The sequence below is a fragment of the Agelaius tricolor genome, unplaced genomic scaffold (assembly GCF_023055355.1).
Source record: "Agelaius tricolor isolate 1412-34295 unplaced genomic scaffold, bAgeTri1.0.p SCAF_67, whole genome shotgun sequence".
Taxonomy (NCBI): domain Eukaryota; kingdom Metazoa; phylum Chordata; class Aves; order Passeriformes; family Icteridae; genus Agelaius; species Agelaius tricolor.
In genome coordinates, this window is record NW_027269327.1 from 1,613,066 (window position 1) to 1,628,660 (window position 15,595).

General features: G+C 40.7%; 1 protein-coding gene and 1 long non-coding RNA gene across 2 annotated transcripts; one reads left to right on the forward strand and one right to left on the reverse strand.

Moving 5' to 3' along the window:
• Window positions 1-1,585: 1,585 nt before the first annotated feature.
• Window positions 1,586-15,293, forward strand: CSRP3 (cysteine and glycine rich protein 3). Its single transcript, XM_071417105.1, has 6 exons — window positions 1,586-1,698; window positions 7,484-7,614; window positions 11,339-11,507; window positions 12,889-13,024; window positions 13,484-13,577; window positions 14,652-15,293. The coding sequence occupies exons 2-6, from the start codon at window positions 7,503-7,505 to the stop codon at window positions 14,729-14,731; spliced, it is 591 nt and encodes a 196-aa protein (XP_071273206.1). The 5' UTR covers window positions 1,586-1,698; window positions 7,484-7,502; the 3' UTR covers window positions 14,732-15,293.
• Window positions 8,912-14,095, reverse strand: LOC139584819 (uncharacterized). Its single transcript, XR_011676840.1, has 2 exons — window positions 13,431-14,095; window positions 8,912-9,655 (listed from the first exon to the last, which is right to left on the reverse strand). It is a non-coding gene; the product is annotated as an uncharacterized lncRNA (long non-coding RNA).
• Window positions 15,294-15,595: the final 302 nt, after the last annotated feature.

The window sequence follows — 15,595 nt, forward strand, 5'->3', positions numbered from 1 at the left end:
CTTTCAACAATCCTTACAGGGGCACACAGAAATTACAGAAATTACAATCCTTACAGGGGCACACAGAAATTACAGAAATTACAGTACTTACAGGGCCACACAGAAATTACACAGCAGCACAGAAATCAGGCAGTACCCAGGAAAATTAAAAGTTCATCACCTGCATTTTTCCCTTCAATCCTCTGCCAAAACCAAAGGGAAAATACTTATATTTTGGGGCAAAAGCTTTCTTCACAGAGTTCCCTGCAGTTGGGTATGGTGCAAATCCATCCAAGTACGTGATCTATAAAATAGGAGTGAACATTACAGAAGGTTCATCCCTCTCAAATGTCAGGGGACCTAATGTAAATCACCAAGGGCACAAACACAAAGATTTAAGAAGCTTCTCAGTGCTTCCCATGTATTCCAAGAGGGAGTTCAGGCCTGCCCCAACTCCTCCTTGCTGCCCTCTTACAAGGAACCCTCATACCCCACACTGCACTGTCCCCTCTGCACTGGGCTTTATCTGATATAGAATAGTTCCATTAACTATCTGGGGAGAACCACCCAGAAGAGATGGAGTTCAGCTCCTCTGCTCAGAAAGAAATAGTCCTTCCATTTTACACCAAGGATCTGTCTCTGCATTATAAAACCTGTGCCAGACTCAACAGCAAACAGATTTATAACTTCCTAAGATTTTTCTCAGCAGCCTCAGCCAACAGACCCCTAAATTCTAAAGTCTGATGTGGATCTGGCATCTAATTTTCTTATGCTTCCATGAAAGTCCCCAAGTTGAGACTTTCAGCTTGAGAGTTCTGGTGTTTAACCCCTGGGATGGGCCCTTTCATACACAGCAAAGTCCATGATCCTGAACAAAGTTGCTAAATTCAGGCATCTTCTCAGAAAAATGAGAATTAGCTTCTAAACCTCAAAATTAGAGGTTTAGAATTAGCTTCTAAACCTTTTTTACAGGGCTCTTAAAATAAAGCCCTGTAAAAAAGTTCTTACTTTACTGCCCACACCTCACACATCTGCAGCCTCATCCATTACCAAGGGGCTCAGTCAGGCGTGGCAAAGATAACTGCAATAATTACACAGGCTAAATATTATACATATTATCTACCCACCTTAATGCCTAAAACCAGTCAGAAATGAAAGATTTAGGTAAAAGCATAATCCCCTGTATCCTAGAAGGCAAATCATTAGTATCTCTCAAACCATGAACTGTAGAATGAAATGCTATTTAGTTAAAACTGTTGTTTTCCTGGAGGTGCTACAAACAAGTATTATTTTTAACAATTATTTTGGTAAATTACTTTTGGCAACATGACCATTAATAACAAAATCGTCATTTCAAGAACTGTTGTTTTATGATTCACATTTAAGCAACGCAGTAGAGCAACTATAAAACTTTAATCTTTATTTCTGATTTGTTAGGCTGCAGTCAGGAATGTCCTTTAGGTGTAACCCGAGGGGCTGCATTATTGTCCACCTACTCACAAGCAGACATAAGGGAACAAAATGCCAGGCTTTTGTCAGAGGCTATTTTCAGCTTGGTGATAGCAATGGCATTGCTCAGATCCCTGAAACTCTCACTCCCCTCCCCTCCCAGCTTATAGGGCTGGCAGAAGTGGTCACTGCATTTAAAGAGAGCAGGAACCCCTCCTGTTCAAACCCTTTGAGACCCAAGAAAAGAAGGAGAAAATTCAAGCAACTCCGGTGAGTAGAGTCCCACGGGTTCTGCCAAAAAGGGTTTGGGTATTTTTTTATTCCTAACAGATGATAGAAGCATTTGGTGCCTGACAAAGAAAACCACTTCTGTAGGTATAGTACAGAAATATGAGTCCTACAGAGCAGTGTCTTATGTTTGGAGTAGCCAGTAGAAGGAGAGACTCTTCTGGCTCAGCCAGGCGAGCAGCTATGGGTGCTGCAAGAGCAGGGCTGGGGGGATCCTCATTAGAGACACTCGTTTGGACTAGGCAAGACTGGGTACCAGAAGCTTCAGAATGTTTGAATATTTTCTTACAAAGCTACAGAATTATTTGTCTGCTGCGAACAGTCAGTTGTTAGAAAGCGCACATACACAGCATACAAATTTGTGTGCTTCCATAATGGTATCCTAGAAGTAAAAAACCAAAACAAATCCCTCAAAATCTTCAACATATTTAATGTTGGTGGCCAATTGGTTTCATGTCAAATAAGAAGAAAACTTCTGTGCAGACCTGACAAGAAATGGCTAGCTAAGAATGCAGGATGAAAGAATTATTCCCAAATCCATCACTCAAGCATTCTAAGAGAGCATGATTGGTCAAATCTTCAGGAAAAAAAAAAAAAAAAACAAACAAAAACCAAAACCAAAGTTCAAATAAAGAAATAAATAAATACATATGTGTTTTTACTACGAAAAGTTTCCTGCCTAAAGGTGAAAGTATTTCAGAGAATAAAGCCCTGCACATAGATAAAATAATTCTGTGTCTTATCTCAGTCATCACAGTGCTATTTTAAAGTCTGTAACAGTTTTGCCTGGCACTTAAAGAACTTAGTGCAGGGATAAGCATTTAGAGAAGGATCTTGTGGAAGGAATAGTGAAAGCTGATAGCCCAGGATTAGGCCTGGAAAATTGAATGTGTCACTTGTACAGCAGGATGCAGCTTTCCACAGCCACATGGATCAGACTGAACCATGAGTGTCAATGTACAAGCATGTGAATGTGGGGTGTGGCTGGTTTCTAAGTCAGAATGAGGTACCTTGGTCTAGTGTCAGATACTGTATTTTTTGGAGGTGCAATCTTAAATTTCTGCAAAAGTGTGCATCGAAGAAGTTTCAAAGGAAATGTGGCATCACTAGGCTAGAAAATAATAGAAAAAGTGGAAGAACAGAGAAGAAAGCAAGGGAATGGGGCACTATCAGCTCTCAGCCATGAACGTGTGCTTCACATCAAGTCAGTTAAAATCTTTTGTTTCAAAGTGCCACATGTAACTTAGCATGACCAGTGTCAATGAAAAAAATCAATATTTACTTTCCAGTGTTGGAATTCCCATACCTTGACCTCTCTGTATTGCTTTACTGCAGCTGTAAGGGGAAAATGCTGGTTATTATGAGATCATGGTGGAAGCTCAATGTATGACACTGACTAATAAGATTTACCTGTAGCCACAGCCCGTGAATGCATTGGAATATCAGAAATACAATTACAAATACATAACAAGATCACATCTCCATCAAATGAGCTCAGGCATCAAACACAAGCCTTCCCCCCTGTTGTGAATCTCTCGTGCTGAGGGAGAAGCATGTTCCACAAGGGGCTGGATTTTGACAGAAACACCTCCAGGCTGTTCGAGATGCAGTGGCATCTCAAATACAGACACATCAAAAGAAAACCTCACCGTGTCAGCTGCAGAGAAAAACCACAGCAGCATTTTATTGCTATTATATAAAGGAAGACATATCTTGTTATCCCCACGGTGCTGGTGGGGTGAGTACCACTAGGGACGGTCAAATGAGTCATGGTGGTCACAGGACAGGTCACAGCAGCGCTCTGATTAGATACCAGAGTGAAGTTCTGGCTGCACTGGCATTCCCACAGACTTCAGCTGGGAAACCAATTTCAAACATGGCCTTGATACTTTGCATTTCAATGTAGACAGCGATGTGTGAGTTTTGTATTTTTATTGCTTGTGTGTTAGGTAAGGAATCAAGGAATGAGTTTTCTTATCCTCTGAGTCTGGACCAAGCAGCTTAGCTGGGACTAAAACGCAGAGAGATGCAAGGCACACCCTGCCCACCGCTCCCCACTCAGCACTTCTACTGCCAGTGGTCACAAAGACCAACATTCCCCATTCTGTTTATCCCCTTCACAGCCATCCTGCAGCACATGTGGCAAAAGAGATAACCCTGCCAGTCACACAAAACACAACTCTGCAGTCCATTCAGATAAGACCTGAGCTCTAGACTGTCAAATGCATGAGCACATAGAAGGGAAAACCTTGTGTTTAGCAAGGAAGCACCAGAATTAATTTCAATTAATCCATTAATTAATTACATTTTTCACCTGCAGCTCAGTCAGGCATTAGCACGGCCTTTTACTCCTCCACATTTCATCAGGCCCGCATTACATCCACCACCCATTTATATCAATGGATCAAAATACATTTTTGGATTTTATCCTTATCAATGGCACCTTGATTAGAGAGAGGCCCTCTGTGGCAGTGATGTGACACCCAGATTTGGACAGTATGACTAACAGCCCAGAAGAAGAGAGCTCACAACTGTGCAGAGCATACCAACACTTCAAAGGCTTCCTTGCTCCAAGGCCAGCCTACAAAGCAGTGATACAAGCTCTAAGAAATGGGAGGCATGAATCCTTGGCTGCACATCTGATGTATAAATTCTGCTCCATATAGAAGCTACATTCTGAAGAATGACACAAGCTGCTGAACAGCATTTGAGCAAGCCCAAGAACACTCCTCCAGCTTAACAGCACCCTGAGTGCCCACACATCACAACTAACACTCAGAAGTTTCTGTGCCACACATTTCTTACCTTTAGGATCAGTGTGTTCTACTTCCCACCTGATCACCAGAATATTACAAGTACCATGTGATGAGCAGATATGAAAAACTAACCAGATTAAGACAACAAAGTTCAGGGCATTTCATGGGGGTTTAGACACTAACACCCAATGAAATTATGGGAAGTGGAGATTTTGGATCTATTTTTTTCTGATGACAAATGGGAGACTGAGTCCTATTTCTATTGAAAGGATGGAGCTTTACCCACTGTATAATTTAGATGAGTACAAAACCGTGAGTGCCACACCCTCTGTGGAGATTACCTTCTCATGGTGACCCTGATGCACAGGCAGCATCCCCAGGGGTGGCCAGTCAGCTCCAGAGGGATGAGCAAAGACCGAACAGGAAGAGCGCGGATGTGCCCTGGTCCCTCACCCAGCTGTTCCTCCAGCCAGCACAGACATCATGGATGCACTGCTGTTCTTACACCAGCATCCTTACAGAAATATTTCTGCCATGCCTTTCTTCTTTCTCCTACAGCTTCCCATCAGGTGATGCCAAAAAAACATGGAAAATGTGTATGCATGCCCAGTCATGTTACTATAATTAGCCTCAGGAACCATGATCCTTCTAAGAGCTTTAACCACAGCTCTTGACAGCACCAGGTTCACTATCACACTTTATCAGACTTTTTCAGAGATTATTTTTTCCCCTTCAGCTGATGATGTAATTGGAGTTACTTTCCAACAACCGTCCTTGCTGCCACAGTTTTGGAGGCTTGGTGTGCCTTTGGGGAGACAGAAGAGAGAGGAAAGCAGCTTTACAGAGACCAGAGGTACAAACCACTCTCCTCCCAGCCAGCTGTCAGTGCTGCCTCAGCTGGGAAGGGATTCCACTGGAAACCTGATTTGAAAGCGAACACTGTAGACACAAAAATCTCATTTTAATTTTCAAGGAAGTGTCACAAAACTGTTTTTTATCCACAGTTGCTCTTCCTTCTTTTAAAATGTTTGAAGCACCATTTGAACTGTTTTCACAAGAGAAAAAAAATGGCACCAATACAAAAGTGCTTTAAAAACAGAAGAAAATATAGAATGGTAGTGTGAGAATAAGATTTTAACTACATGAAAGATTCCTTTATCTCACATTGAAAAGAAATTGAAAAACCAATTTAACACTGCTGTTCAGCGAAGGCTTCACTTGAGTGAGAAAGATCAAATTCATCATCTGTTCATTGTGCCCAGTTAGTTTTGTTCCTTATTTCAGCTACATCAGGTTTTTTGCTTCTCAATTGTTACATTACAGATAAACAGAGTTAGAAGAAAGCTGAGTTTTCATTTCCTTTTCTGTGCCATTACTGTTTTGGAACTGCCAGAGCAGTTCTGCTCCTGAGCAGCCTCCCAAGAGAGCTGGGAGGGTCTGGAAGAGATTCATGATGCTGCTGCTGTGTGACAGCAGAAGGCTAAGGCTGGGCTGGCTGAGCTGGGGAGGGTGTTCAGCTGAGCAGAAATCAGCCTCACAAAGAGGAGGAGAGGCTGGACCTTGCACGAGGATGACAGGCACACTATCTAGTGAAGGTAGCAGTCACAACAGTGACTATTTAATTACACAGGGCTAAGGATATGCTAATAACGGCTGTGGTGAGGCAGAGATGTTTGGGTGTGCTGGTATCTGCACAGTTATCAAACACAGACTGCAACACCTGCCCCCATTGCCATGTCTCCAATGCTATTGTCTCAGTGTGTGTCCCTTCCTTTTGCTGGACAGACAACTCTTTCCTACCACTGCAGGACTTTTGGTCTTAGCTGTCAGAAAGGATTCCCCTCAGGGTGCAGAGCTGGCATGTAGACATTGCTCATTTCATTCTGAAATTCAGAAGTGCAGAAGTCACTGAGATGATGATAAGCACAGGATATTAATCCAATGTAAATATATAGTAAAATGTTAGTCTAAAATGCAACTAATTGAAAATACCAGCTCTGTTACATTACTGCTGTGATAAATTCCCCTCTCTCTATCACCTGACCTCAGAAGAAAATTCTCAGGTAGCAGGCCTGATTCAGCCTTCAAAATCCTCCTCTTAGTTACCTTTTGGTGAATTTAATCAAACACAAATAGCACAAGCAGGCTTCAAAATAACTATAATAAGAAGGTGACTGGTTTTCCAAGAAGGAGGAGGAAGGCCCGTGCCAGGAGCTTGGAATACCCTGATAATTTGGTGTGCAGATGACAAGATGACGTCCCAGTCTTTCCAGAAACGATGACTCAAACAAGAAAACAGAAGGGCAGACTGGGGGCTGGGGTTGTTCCAGGTGTGTGACAGCACAATCACAAGGAAAAGCACTCAGCCTGACATCAGGAGACCTGGGCTGGGTTCCTGCCCTCCTGTGTGACCTTGGCAAGGCACTCCAGTGCTAACTGGAATAGCCAGAACTGGAACAGAAACCATGGCTCTTTTTTTCCCTGTTCAGATTTTAAATGCAATTGACAAAGAAAAAACCCCACACCATAAGCACCTCAGGAACCTGTCCATTATTACTTTACAATGGCTGTGCAGCACAGAGACCTTGTGGCTGTTTCATGAGGAACTCAGAAAAGGTTATGTTGGAGTACAGGAAAGGGCAATGTTGAAAGAAAATGACTATTTGATGGAAAACAAACCCTAGATCCTTCTTTCCCAGAAGAGGGTTGAGTGATCCTAGCACCTTTTCACTGAAACACCTTGCAATCATTCCACATATTTACCATCACAATATACCAAGCTAAGAAATATCCTTTTTTACGAGAGTATCACAGGGATTTAGATTGTCCCTGTCCCCAAAGCACCAAGGTAGCACCCTCACTTCTGCTACCACACAGGTATCAAGTATATTGCAAGTATGCAGTAGCAGTTGACGGGAGAAGGAAGAAAATAATTCTTTTAAAGTCAAGCTGTTCCATTTAAAAGAATTCACATTTGCTGTTGCATTTATTTATGTAATTTGATTTCCTAGGTTAACCCTTCAGCTCAGGATGCCGAACTGGGGCGGAGGAGCCAAGTGTGGGGCCTGTGAAAAGACAGTGTACCATGCTGAGGAAATCCAGTGCAATGGAAGGAGCTTCCACAAGTCATGCTTCCTCTGCAGTAAGCTGGGCTGAATGGTTTCACATCACAACACCCCCATAGCTCTGTATAACTCTTCCATTAAAGACAGAACATTTATTTTTGTATTACTTGGCAGGTAGTTTTGCTGCCTTTTACCTGGAGCAATCTGCCTCTTGGGCTCCTGGCTTTTCTTTGTCCAAACATGAGAGGATTTTGTCAGGGACATGAAGGTGCTGCAGAATCACAGTATCTAAGTCCATCTCCAGGACACCCTTCCTTCTGTCCCAAAATGTGGCACACCACAGGTTTGCTTTGGGTTAAAAAGTCCAGCAGAACTAAACAAACAGCACTCATCAGACAGAAGGATGATTACTTCTTTACCTTTAGGAGATGATTACTTTCACAGTGAATCCTGACATTAATTTGTTTCACACCAAAAAGCTGAAGGACCCTGGTGTCATCAAAACCTCCCACCAACACTCTGCACATACCTCATCCTCCTTCCCCTGTTTCATGTAGTCCCATTTCACTTACTCTTCCCCTCCACACTCCTCTGTGATGTTTGGCTTCCAGGAATTTTGCTTTCTCTGCAGAAGAGGCAGAAATTTGTAAAAAAAAAATCATTTCAGAGAGAAGGTACAAATTCAGCTCTGTTTGCCCTTTGTGGAGAGGGAGAGAGCAAACAATTTGCTAAGAACTAAAGATAGCTGAAAAGTTTATCTTGCAGACAATACTTGGGATTGGTACCTTTGCAGTACGACTCCCAGGAGGACAGTTTAGGAGCCACTGAATCCAATTTTCTCCCTCCCTTTCTGGAGGGACAGACACTTCTTATTTGGAGGCATCAGACTAATTTTACATGCTTAGCTGATACAGAGCAGCTCTTTGCAGAATGAGACCAAAGGAAACACCTGAGCTGTCTTTGCCTTTCTCCAGGTGCCCTAAAAGCGATGCCTAAAAGTCCAAATGATGCCTTTAGTGATTCCTAAAAGGCCAAGTAAGAAAGGATTCCCTCAAAAAATTTTCAGTTAACTGACAACCTTCAGCCAATTCTTACAGAATGGTAAAAAGAAAATCTCAGTCTCAACTAAAACCTTCTTAATGCTTCCATGTTCTGCCTATAACAATAAATAGTAAATAAAAATAAAGATCTGCCCTAATAGAGCATAGTTATGAATATTTCTCAAGTGTAGTCTTCATTGTTAGTACAACTGAATTATTTTCTTTTAGTGATTCATGATAAACAACTTACATTCATTAGCTCTATCAAATATTTGGTTTGTTGTGGTGTTGTGGTGCTTTTCTTGGTTGGTTGTGGTGTATTTTGTTGTGGGGTTTTTTTTGTTTGTTTGGTTGGTTGGTTTTTTTAATGTTCCTTTATTTGCCCCTTATTTTAAGTCTGAATTAATTATTAATAGGTTAGACACTTAAAATAGTATTCCCATCAGAAATATGTTTAAGGTCAAAACCTGAAGATGCATCTAAATTGCCCAGCTGGCATATAAAAGGTATGTTAATTGGCTTTACTTTCCCCCATGATTCATATACACTATTCAGTAGCTCTGGATGCCTCAGGATCATGTATCACATTCATGGGCTTTTCTATGAACCATTTATAGGATTTCATTTCTCAACAGAAGGAAACCAATTCTCCCCAGCCTAAACTCAGGCATGGAAACAGTTAGTTTAGCTGTACTTTTGTATATTTCTATATAAAACTATTTAAAATATATCCTCTATTTCATATTGTATTTGACCAGGTACACAAAGCACATCAGTATTTTTTGACCAAAGAGTTCAATTTCAGCAGAATTATAAACTACTCAAAGTAACCTGTTAACACAGGAAGAATCAGACAAGCTAAATTATTTATAACACTCTCCGCTCCATAGTTTTTCCCTACAAGTATTGCAAGAGAGAAATTTGTTTCCAGCAGTCCCTCCTTCCCATGCAGGCTCCTGTTTACCTGCAGATTGATGTTTCACTGACAGCTTTTACCCCAAGTGCAGCTGTGGGGGACATTTGGCAGGATCTCACGCCATCAAGCTGGATCTCCTCAGCGCGGGCGGGAGAACAGGATCTGCTGGCAGATGACAGGTCTCAAAGTTATTTCAACAATAGCACTTCAAGAGCTTTTGCTCCATCTGTCGTGGTGAATTGATACCCTCTCCCTAAGGTACCAGAAATAGAAACACTATCTACTGCTAGAGTTTCCATCATCCCTTCACTCCCTTAGCAAATACAATTATCATCTCAAAGCAAGAGTGTAGTACAGAAGTGCCTCATTTTACTTCTGTCAACTATAAAGGTCTTTGCAAATTATTTCTCCCTCCATGCAATACAAGGAGGAGGAAAGCCACAAAGATAACCAGAGAGCTGGGGATGTATAACTAGTCATACTGCCCCTTAACAGCAACCTGGTCTGGGGGTTGGAACTGCATGATCTTTTAAGTCCCTTCCAACCCAAATCATTCTAGGAGTCTACAATTAAAGCTGCAGAGGTTCTGGGTGTAAATTCCCTGTGGTGGATAAATTGGATTCAGAGGAGGACATTTAAAGTAAACATGGGGGAAAGGGGCTAATCAACCCCTCAGGTAGCTCCCCCAGAGCTTGCACTTCAGGCCACTTTCAATACTTCTGTATTTCACAGCTTTTTGTTGCAAACGTGAACTCAGCAACTTGGTTTTCCAAGCTATCAATAGCCCATGACAGGAATGCCTTCTGCAGGGTAAGCATTTGTTCTAAGGAACCTGGAGAGAAAGTTCTTGCCTATTTTTCCCCCACTTCTAATCAACCACTGTTGAACAGTGAACAGTTTGTGAGAAGTACTGAAATAGTAATTTTTTAGCATACTGGAAAATCCTGGTTTTCAAGAGAGACTCTGAATTGAAACTTCTTCCTCTCTCTGTGGAGTGGAGGCTGTCTCACACTGAGTTCCCCAAGTGGTGCAGCAAACACAGGCACACACTCCTCACTAAGTAGTGAGGAGTGTAGCTACTGTATTTTTTCCCCCATTCATTATTAGAGGACATAATTTGTAATTTGTATTTGTGTTCCCTGATGAAAGCTGGGCATTCCTATGACACCTTCTGTCCAAAAGTCTGCCAGACCTTTCTTAGTGAGCTAAGCTAAGCTGTCATTCTCTGTACCAAAGATGATTTGAAAGAGCACTGTTTGGGAATAGCTACAGCCACACTCCTGTCATCCTGGAGGAAGCTGACAGAGCTGACACTTGCTTTGCCTTGGTGCCACAGCTCCAACAAACAAATAATGATAAAAAACCCCAACATGTCCTGTCTGACTCCAGACAGGAGTCGATGTTAAACCCTCTCTCAGAAACACACCATGTCAAAACAGCCTGGGCTGAGCTGAGAAAGCCACCACAGACTCAGAGCAAGTATTCTGAAAGGGCCAGATCAATGTCTCTGCAACCTTCTTTCCCCCCTTTTTTAAGGTTTGGGAGTTCAGGATGGCCAATTTCAATCTCAAGCCCATTTTAAGCTTCACAGATCTAGATTTCCCTGGGGTTGAAGGATAACTTCAGAGGGGCAAAAGAACAACAGGTTATGTGCACACACACATACCTCCCCCTTACTTCAGCAACAGCTCAGTTTTATACTGACAAGTTTTATACTGACTGGCTCCTTTCCCCACATTTTTAAATCTAAACCAAAAGAAATACTAATTGCAATTATTTTAAACCACATAAACTCAAATTTGAAAAAGCAAATGCTGATATGTGCCTTTCTCTCCCTGTTTTCAGTGGCTTGCAGGAAGGCTCTGGACAGCACTACAGTAGCAGCTCACGAGTCTGAAATCTACTGCAAAACCTGTTATGGGAGAAAATACGGCCCCAAAGGGGTTGGCTTTGGACAAGGGGCTGGATGCCTCAGCACTGACACCGGAGACCACCTGGGCCTGAACCTGCAGCAGTGAGTCAAACCAAGGGACAGCTCCTTTTTCTGATCCTACTTGTCTCTTACCAGGGTGTTTTATATATTGCATTCTGTTTCCATAACAACATCCACCATAAGGAGCAGAGCAGACTTTCCTACACCCTTTCCTTCCATAGACACTGTAATTTACAGTTTTTAATGATGCTCAGTCTCTTTAAACCTCCTTTACAAATTATACTCTCCTTCAGTAGGTAATTATTCTGTAGAAGCAGCTTTTATATGCCACCACACATGTAAATATTCACTGCAATTGCAATCTGCCATTTGTAGCATAGTGGTAAAGTCACATTGACCATAGAAAAAGATTTTTTTCTTTTTCCTGTTAGAGGCTAAAATATAGGTAACGTTTTACTCTTAGAGAAATAATCACACTACCCCATACTGTTAGCACTCCTCTCAATGGGGGAAATAACATTTCTAACATTTCTCAATGGGGAAATAACTCCCTGTGGTTCTAATAACACTTACAAACACATTGAGAATGTGTTTGAACAAAAAAATATTCTAGTGGGATACCATCTTCCAAAAGCACATAATTAGCTCTGACAGTTCATTTTTATAGGATTTTCCTGTAACTCTCAAAGCTGCACAATTCTACATCAACAATGCTTCTTCTTCCCTCTGGTGGTCTGCTATAAAGAAACCAATTAACCAATATACTGTGCAGGAAATAAAAGCTTAAACAATGTATTTAACTGTAGCTCCTTGTGCCATACAAATCCATTATGGGCAGAGCTCTGCACCCAAAACTGTTGCATCCTGTGGATAAAATGAACTGTTTCACTCCAACTATCTGATAATTCAGAAATCATTCTGTGAAAGGCATTATGCACAAAGATTTAAAGCACAAAGACCAGAAATAAAAAACAAAGCTACTTTTCTGATGTCCTTTTGACCCCAGGCCAGGTAAGAACCCCAATTCCCTGTCCATATGTTTCACTGCCTAATGAAACTATGGCATGCAAAACCTGAATTTTTATTTTCAGTTTCATGAGTACCAGCAGATAACAAGTGACAAAGACTAGAGACATCTTTTCCTTTTATTTTCCCTGTTGCCTCTCAATGAGAGAAAATTGGTTTTTACTTCAGTTTTCATTGATATAATCTTTTGTGCATGTGGCTGCTGCCAGCTCCATGCATTTAGCCCAGAACAGGTAATATCAGAGCTTACAGTACCAGCTTCTCAATCACACAACAAAGAATTCAATAGAATACTTTGATTTTCTTCTTTTTTTATCCCCTTTTGCATGTCAGAGATGAGCAATTTAGTATCTTTTATGCCTTACTAAAAAAATGATTAAATCCTTTTTCTAAAGAAGATAACGTTTTTAAGCAGCTTTAAAAACTTCTGTTTTAGGGGGTCACCAAAGCCTGCTCGCCCCTCAACACCAACTAATGCTTCAAAGTTTGCCAAAAAGATGGTAGATGTGGATAAATGTCCCCGTTGTGGCAAATCAGTGTATGCTGCAGAGAAGATCATGGGAGGAGGAAAAGTAAGTAGTGACTTCAGCACTAGGAAAATAAACCCCACCATTTTATAATGGTGAGAAACTATAGCTAAAGGTCCTCAATAATTTAAATTTTCATTCATAAAGAAAACACATGGGCAAATTTGCAAATTGCTACAACAGGTTTAAAATCTTATACTTTTTGTGAATATTTTTCAATTTCTTGCTTCTTACTGATGTCTGAGGACCAAGGACAGATTACTGTACAAGCTGGCTCTTCCTCCATCTCTGGGTATATTTACAAACATTTATGTGTAGTGGCAATTGAAGATATATCAGACAACGTAACTGAAAAAAGGCTAACCCAGAATGACTAAAAATGGAAGCCACAAGATCTACAATTGGTTTTTAACCTTTCCACACCACACAAAGCAGTACTTGTTTCTTGTACCTGCTGGCTGTGCACTTTCTGTGCCACACAATGAATTGTCTCCCCTTGCTCAGCCTTGGCACAAGACCTGCTTCCGCTGCGCCATTTGTGGGAAGAGTTTAGAATCCACGAACGTCACAGACAAGGATGGAGAGCTCTACTGTAAAGGTGAGAGTCAATCTAAAGTTAGTCTCTTTAGACTCAGGATTGCCATTGTGATTTACCTTGCTGTACGCTTAACACCCCCAGGGAATTTCATTTTTGTCTTTTTTTAACAACCTTCTGAAAGCAAAGAGCTATGGTAACATTGCAGTTGCAGCTTCTACTATTAACATTTAAATTTTAAAAGCTATAATTTTTCTACAGATGGCACAACCTCTCAAATCTGTTCAGACCTTCTAACAGAGCACTGGCCATATCTGCTGGGCAGGCTCTTGTACCTACACAGTCTTACTCAGTAAAATAAAAAATCCACAAAGATACAAATCTTTCGTCCTCCAAATCAGAATTCTTACCAGTAAAGTTTTAAAGATATTTCCACTGCATTGGTGGCATAAAAGATAATGCAAAAATGGTAAATTACACATCTAGATGTTCTTCTCAGATTCACAAAGTTCACAGAATTCACTTGACTCCTAGAAATAGCTTTAGGGTAAAAAAGGTATGTGAAGCTTTTGTATACAAAGCTAAACTTTACAGAGAACCCTAAAGAAGAATACTGGAGTTCTGTGACTTTGGGTACAGTCTGTCAACCACAAGTGGATCAAATTGGCATATTTGGAGAAATATGCTCACCATCACCACCTAGCAGAGTTGCAACTATGCACACATTAACCAATACAGAGTTCAAATGGAATTACTTAAATGCCCATCAATAGTTTCTGGATTCTGCTCCAGTTCTTCTTAAAAATCTCTAGTTTACTTTGTATTACTCATCAGACCAAGTTTTACTGAGCATTTTCAGATAGGAAAGTAGCTTTAATGAAACTATTACTTAGATCTGAAAAAACAGATAATTTCTTAACTTTCTTTGAAATCAGCAGATGCAACTTCTGTGTAATTCAAATTGTAGTACCAGCCTCACTATTAAGACCTGGATAAACTTACAGAAAATACACTATTTCAGATTTCCTTCCTTTTTATCAACTTAAATTTGATAGTAATTTAAAAATGAAAACCAAAAAGACATTTACCTCTGAGAGCCTTCAGAGTACCATTTACCTCCCACTCCTTCTTTTGCAGTTTGCTATGCGAAAAACTTCGGTCCCAAAGGAATTGGGTTTGGTGGCCTCACTCAAGTGGAAAAGAAAGAGTGTGAATGAGAAGAAATGGATGCAACAGACTCAAACTGCTGTTGATGACACCAAGTGATAGCTGTCAAGTAAAACATTAAACAACACATATTGCTAAGTACCTAGGGCATTTGATTAAGATTTTCCTCCCTGCAGGAAAAAATAATGAGTTGTATCTTAAGACATTCTTAGAGTAGATTAAAGAGGTACAATGATAACAGTAGACTCATGTTTGTGTTTAGTATAAAAAGACAAGGAACCTCATGGAACATTATTGCTTCTTAAACTAGTACTTGTTACATTTTAGACTGGAATTTTCGACTCATAGTGCCCCATTATGATAGGGATCCCTTCTGGAGTGAAGGGCCCAGGTGTTCCCAGATAGATTGTATTTTCTTTTTTTCACAATGTTAACCTGTCTGTATTTCCACCAGCCTCCTAGCTGAGTTTTGACTATGCTGGCAACTGTGTTAGAATAAGTAGATGTTATTTGCTTTGAGACAATTAAAAAGGATTTGAAACTCTCTTTCTCTGAGGGAGGTAGTTCTAAAAAAACCCAACATTTTCTCAGGAGACAGTGTTATAAGTTCTGTCTGTTTTCAAGCTACAATAAAGTACTTACTGCTTCACATTATTTTTATTTGTGTTTGCTTGTGCTTACACATTCTACAATGCTTCAGATAAATGGATTTCACCAAGATGAATGAAACCCGTCACAAGAATTGCATTTCACTACAGTACTTACAGTCTATTCTAGATGGTATCTGGCTTTAATTTCCTGATCTTGAACTCTTTTCCTGCTGGTTTTATTGTTACCTACTTTGACTTACATTCATATCACACTGTATAGCTGGCCCCTCCTTTTCTCAGGAACGTGGCTGACATCAGCTATTA

Coding starts and splice junctions, on each gene's coding strand:
- CSRP3 (XM_071417105.1), top strand. CDS start 7,503: ATGCCGAACTGGGGCGGAGGAGCCAAGTGTGGGGCCTGTGAAAAGACA. Junction 11,508..12,888: donor CTGGGCCTGAACCTGCAGCA/GTGAGTCAAACC, acceptor CTTCTGTTTTAG/GGGGTCACCAAAGCCTGCTC. Junction 13,025..13,483: donor AGATCATGGGAGGAGGAAAA/GTAAGTAGTGAC, acceptor CCCCTTGCTCAG/CCTTGGCACAAGACCTGCTT.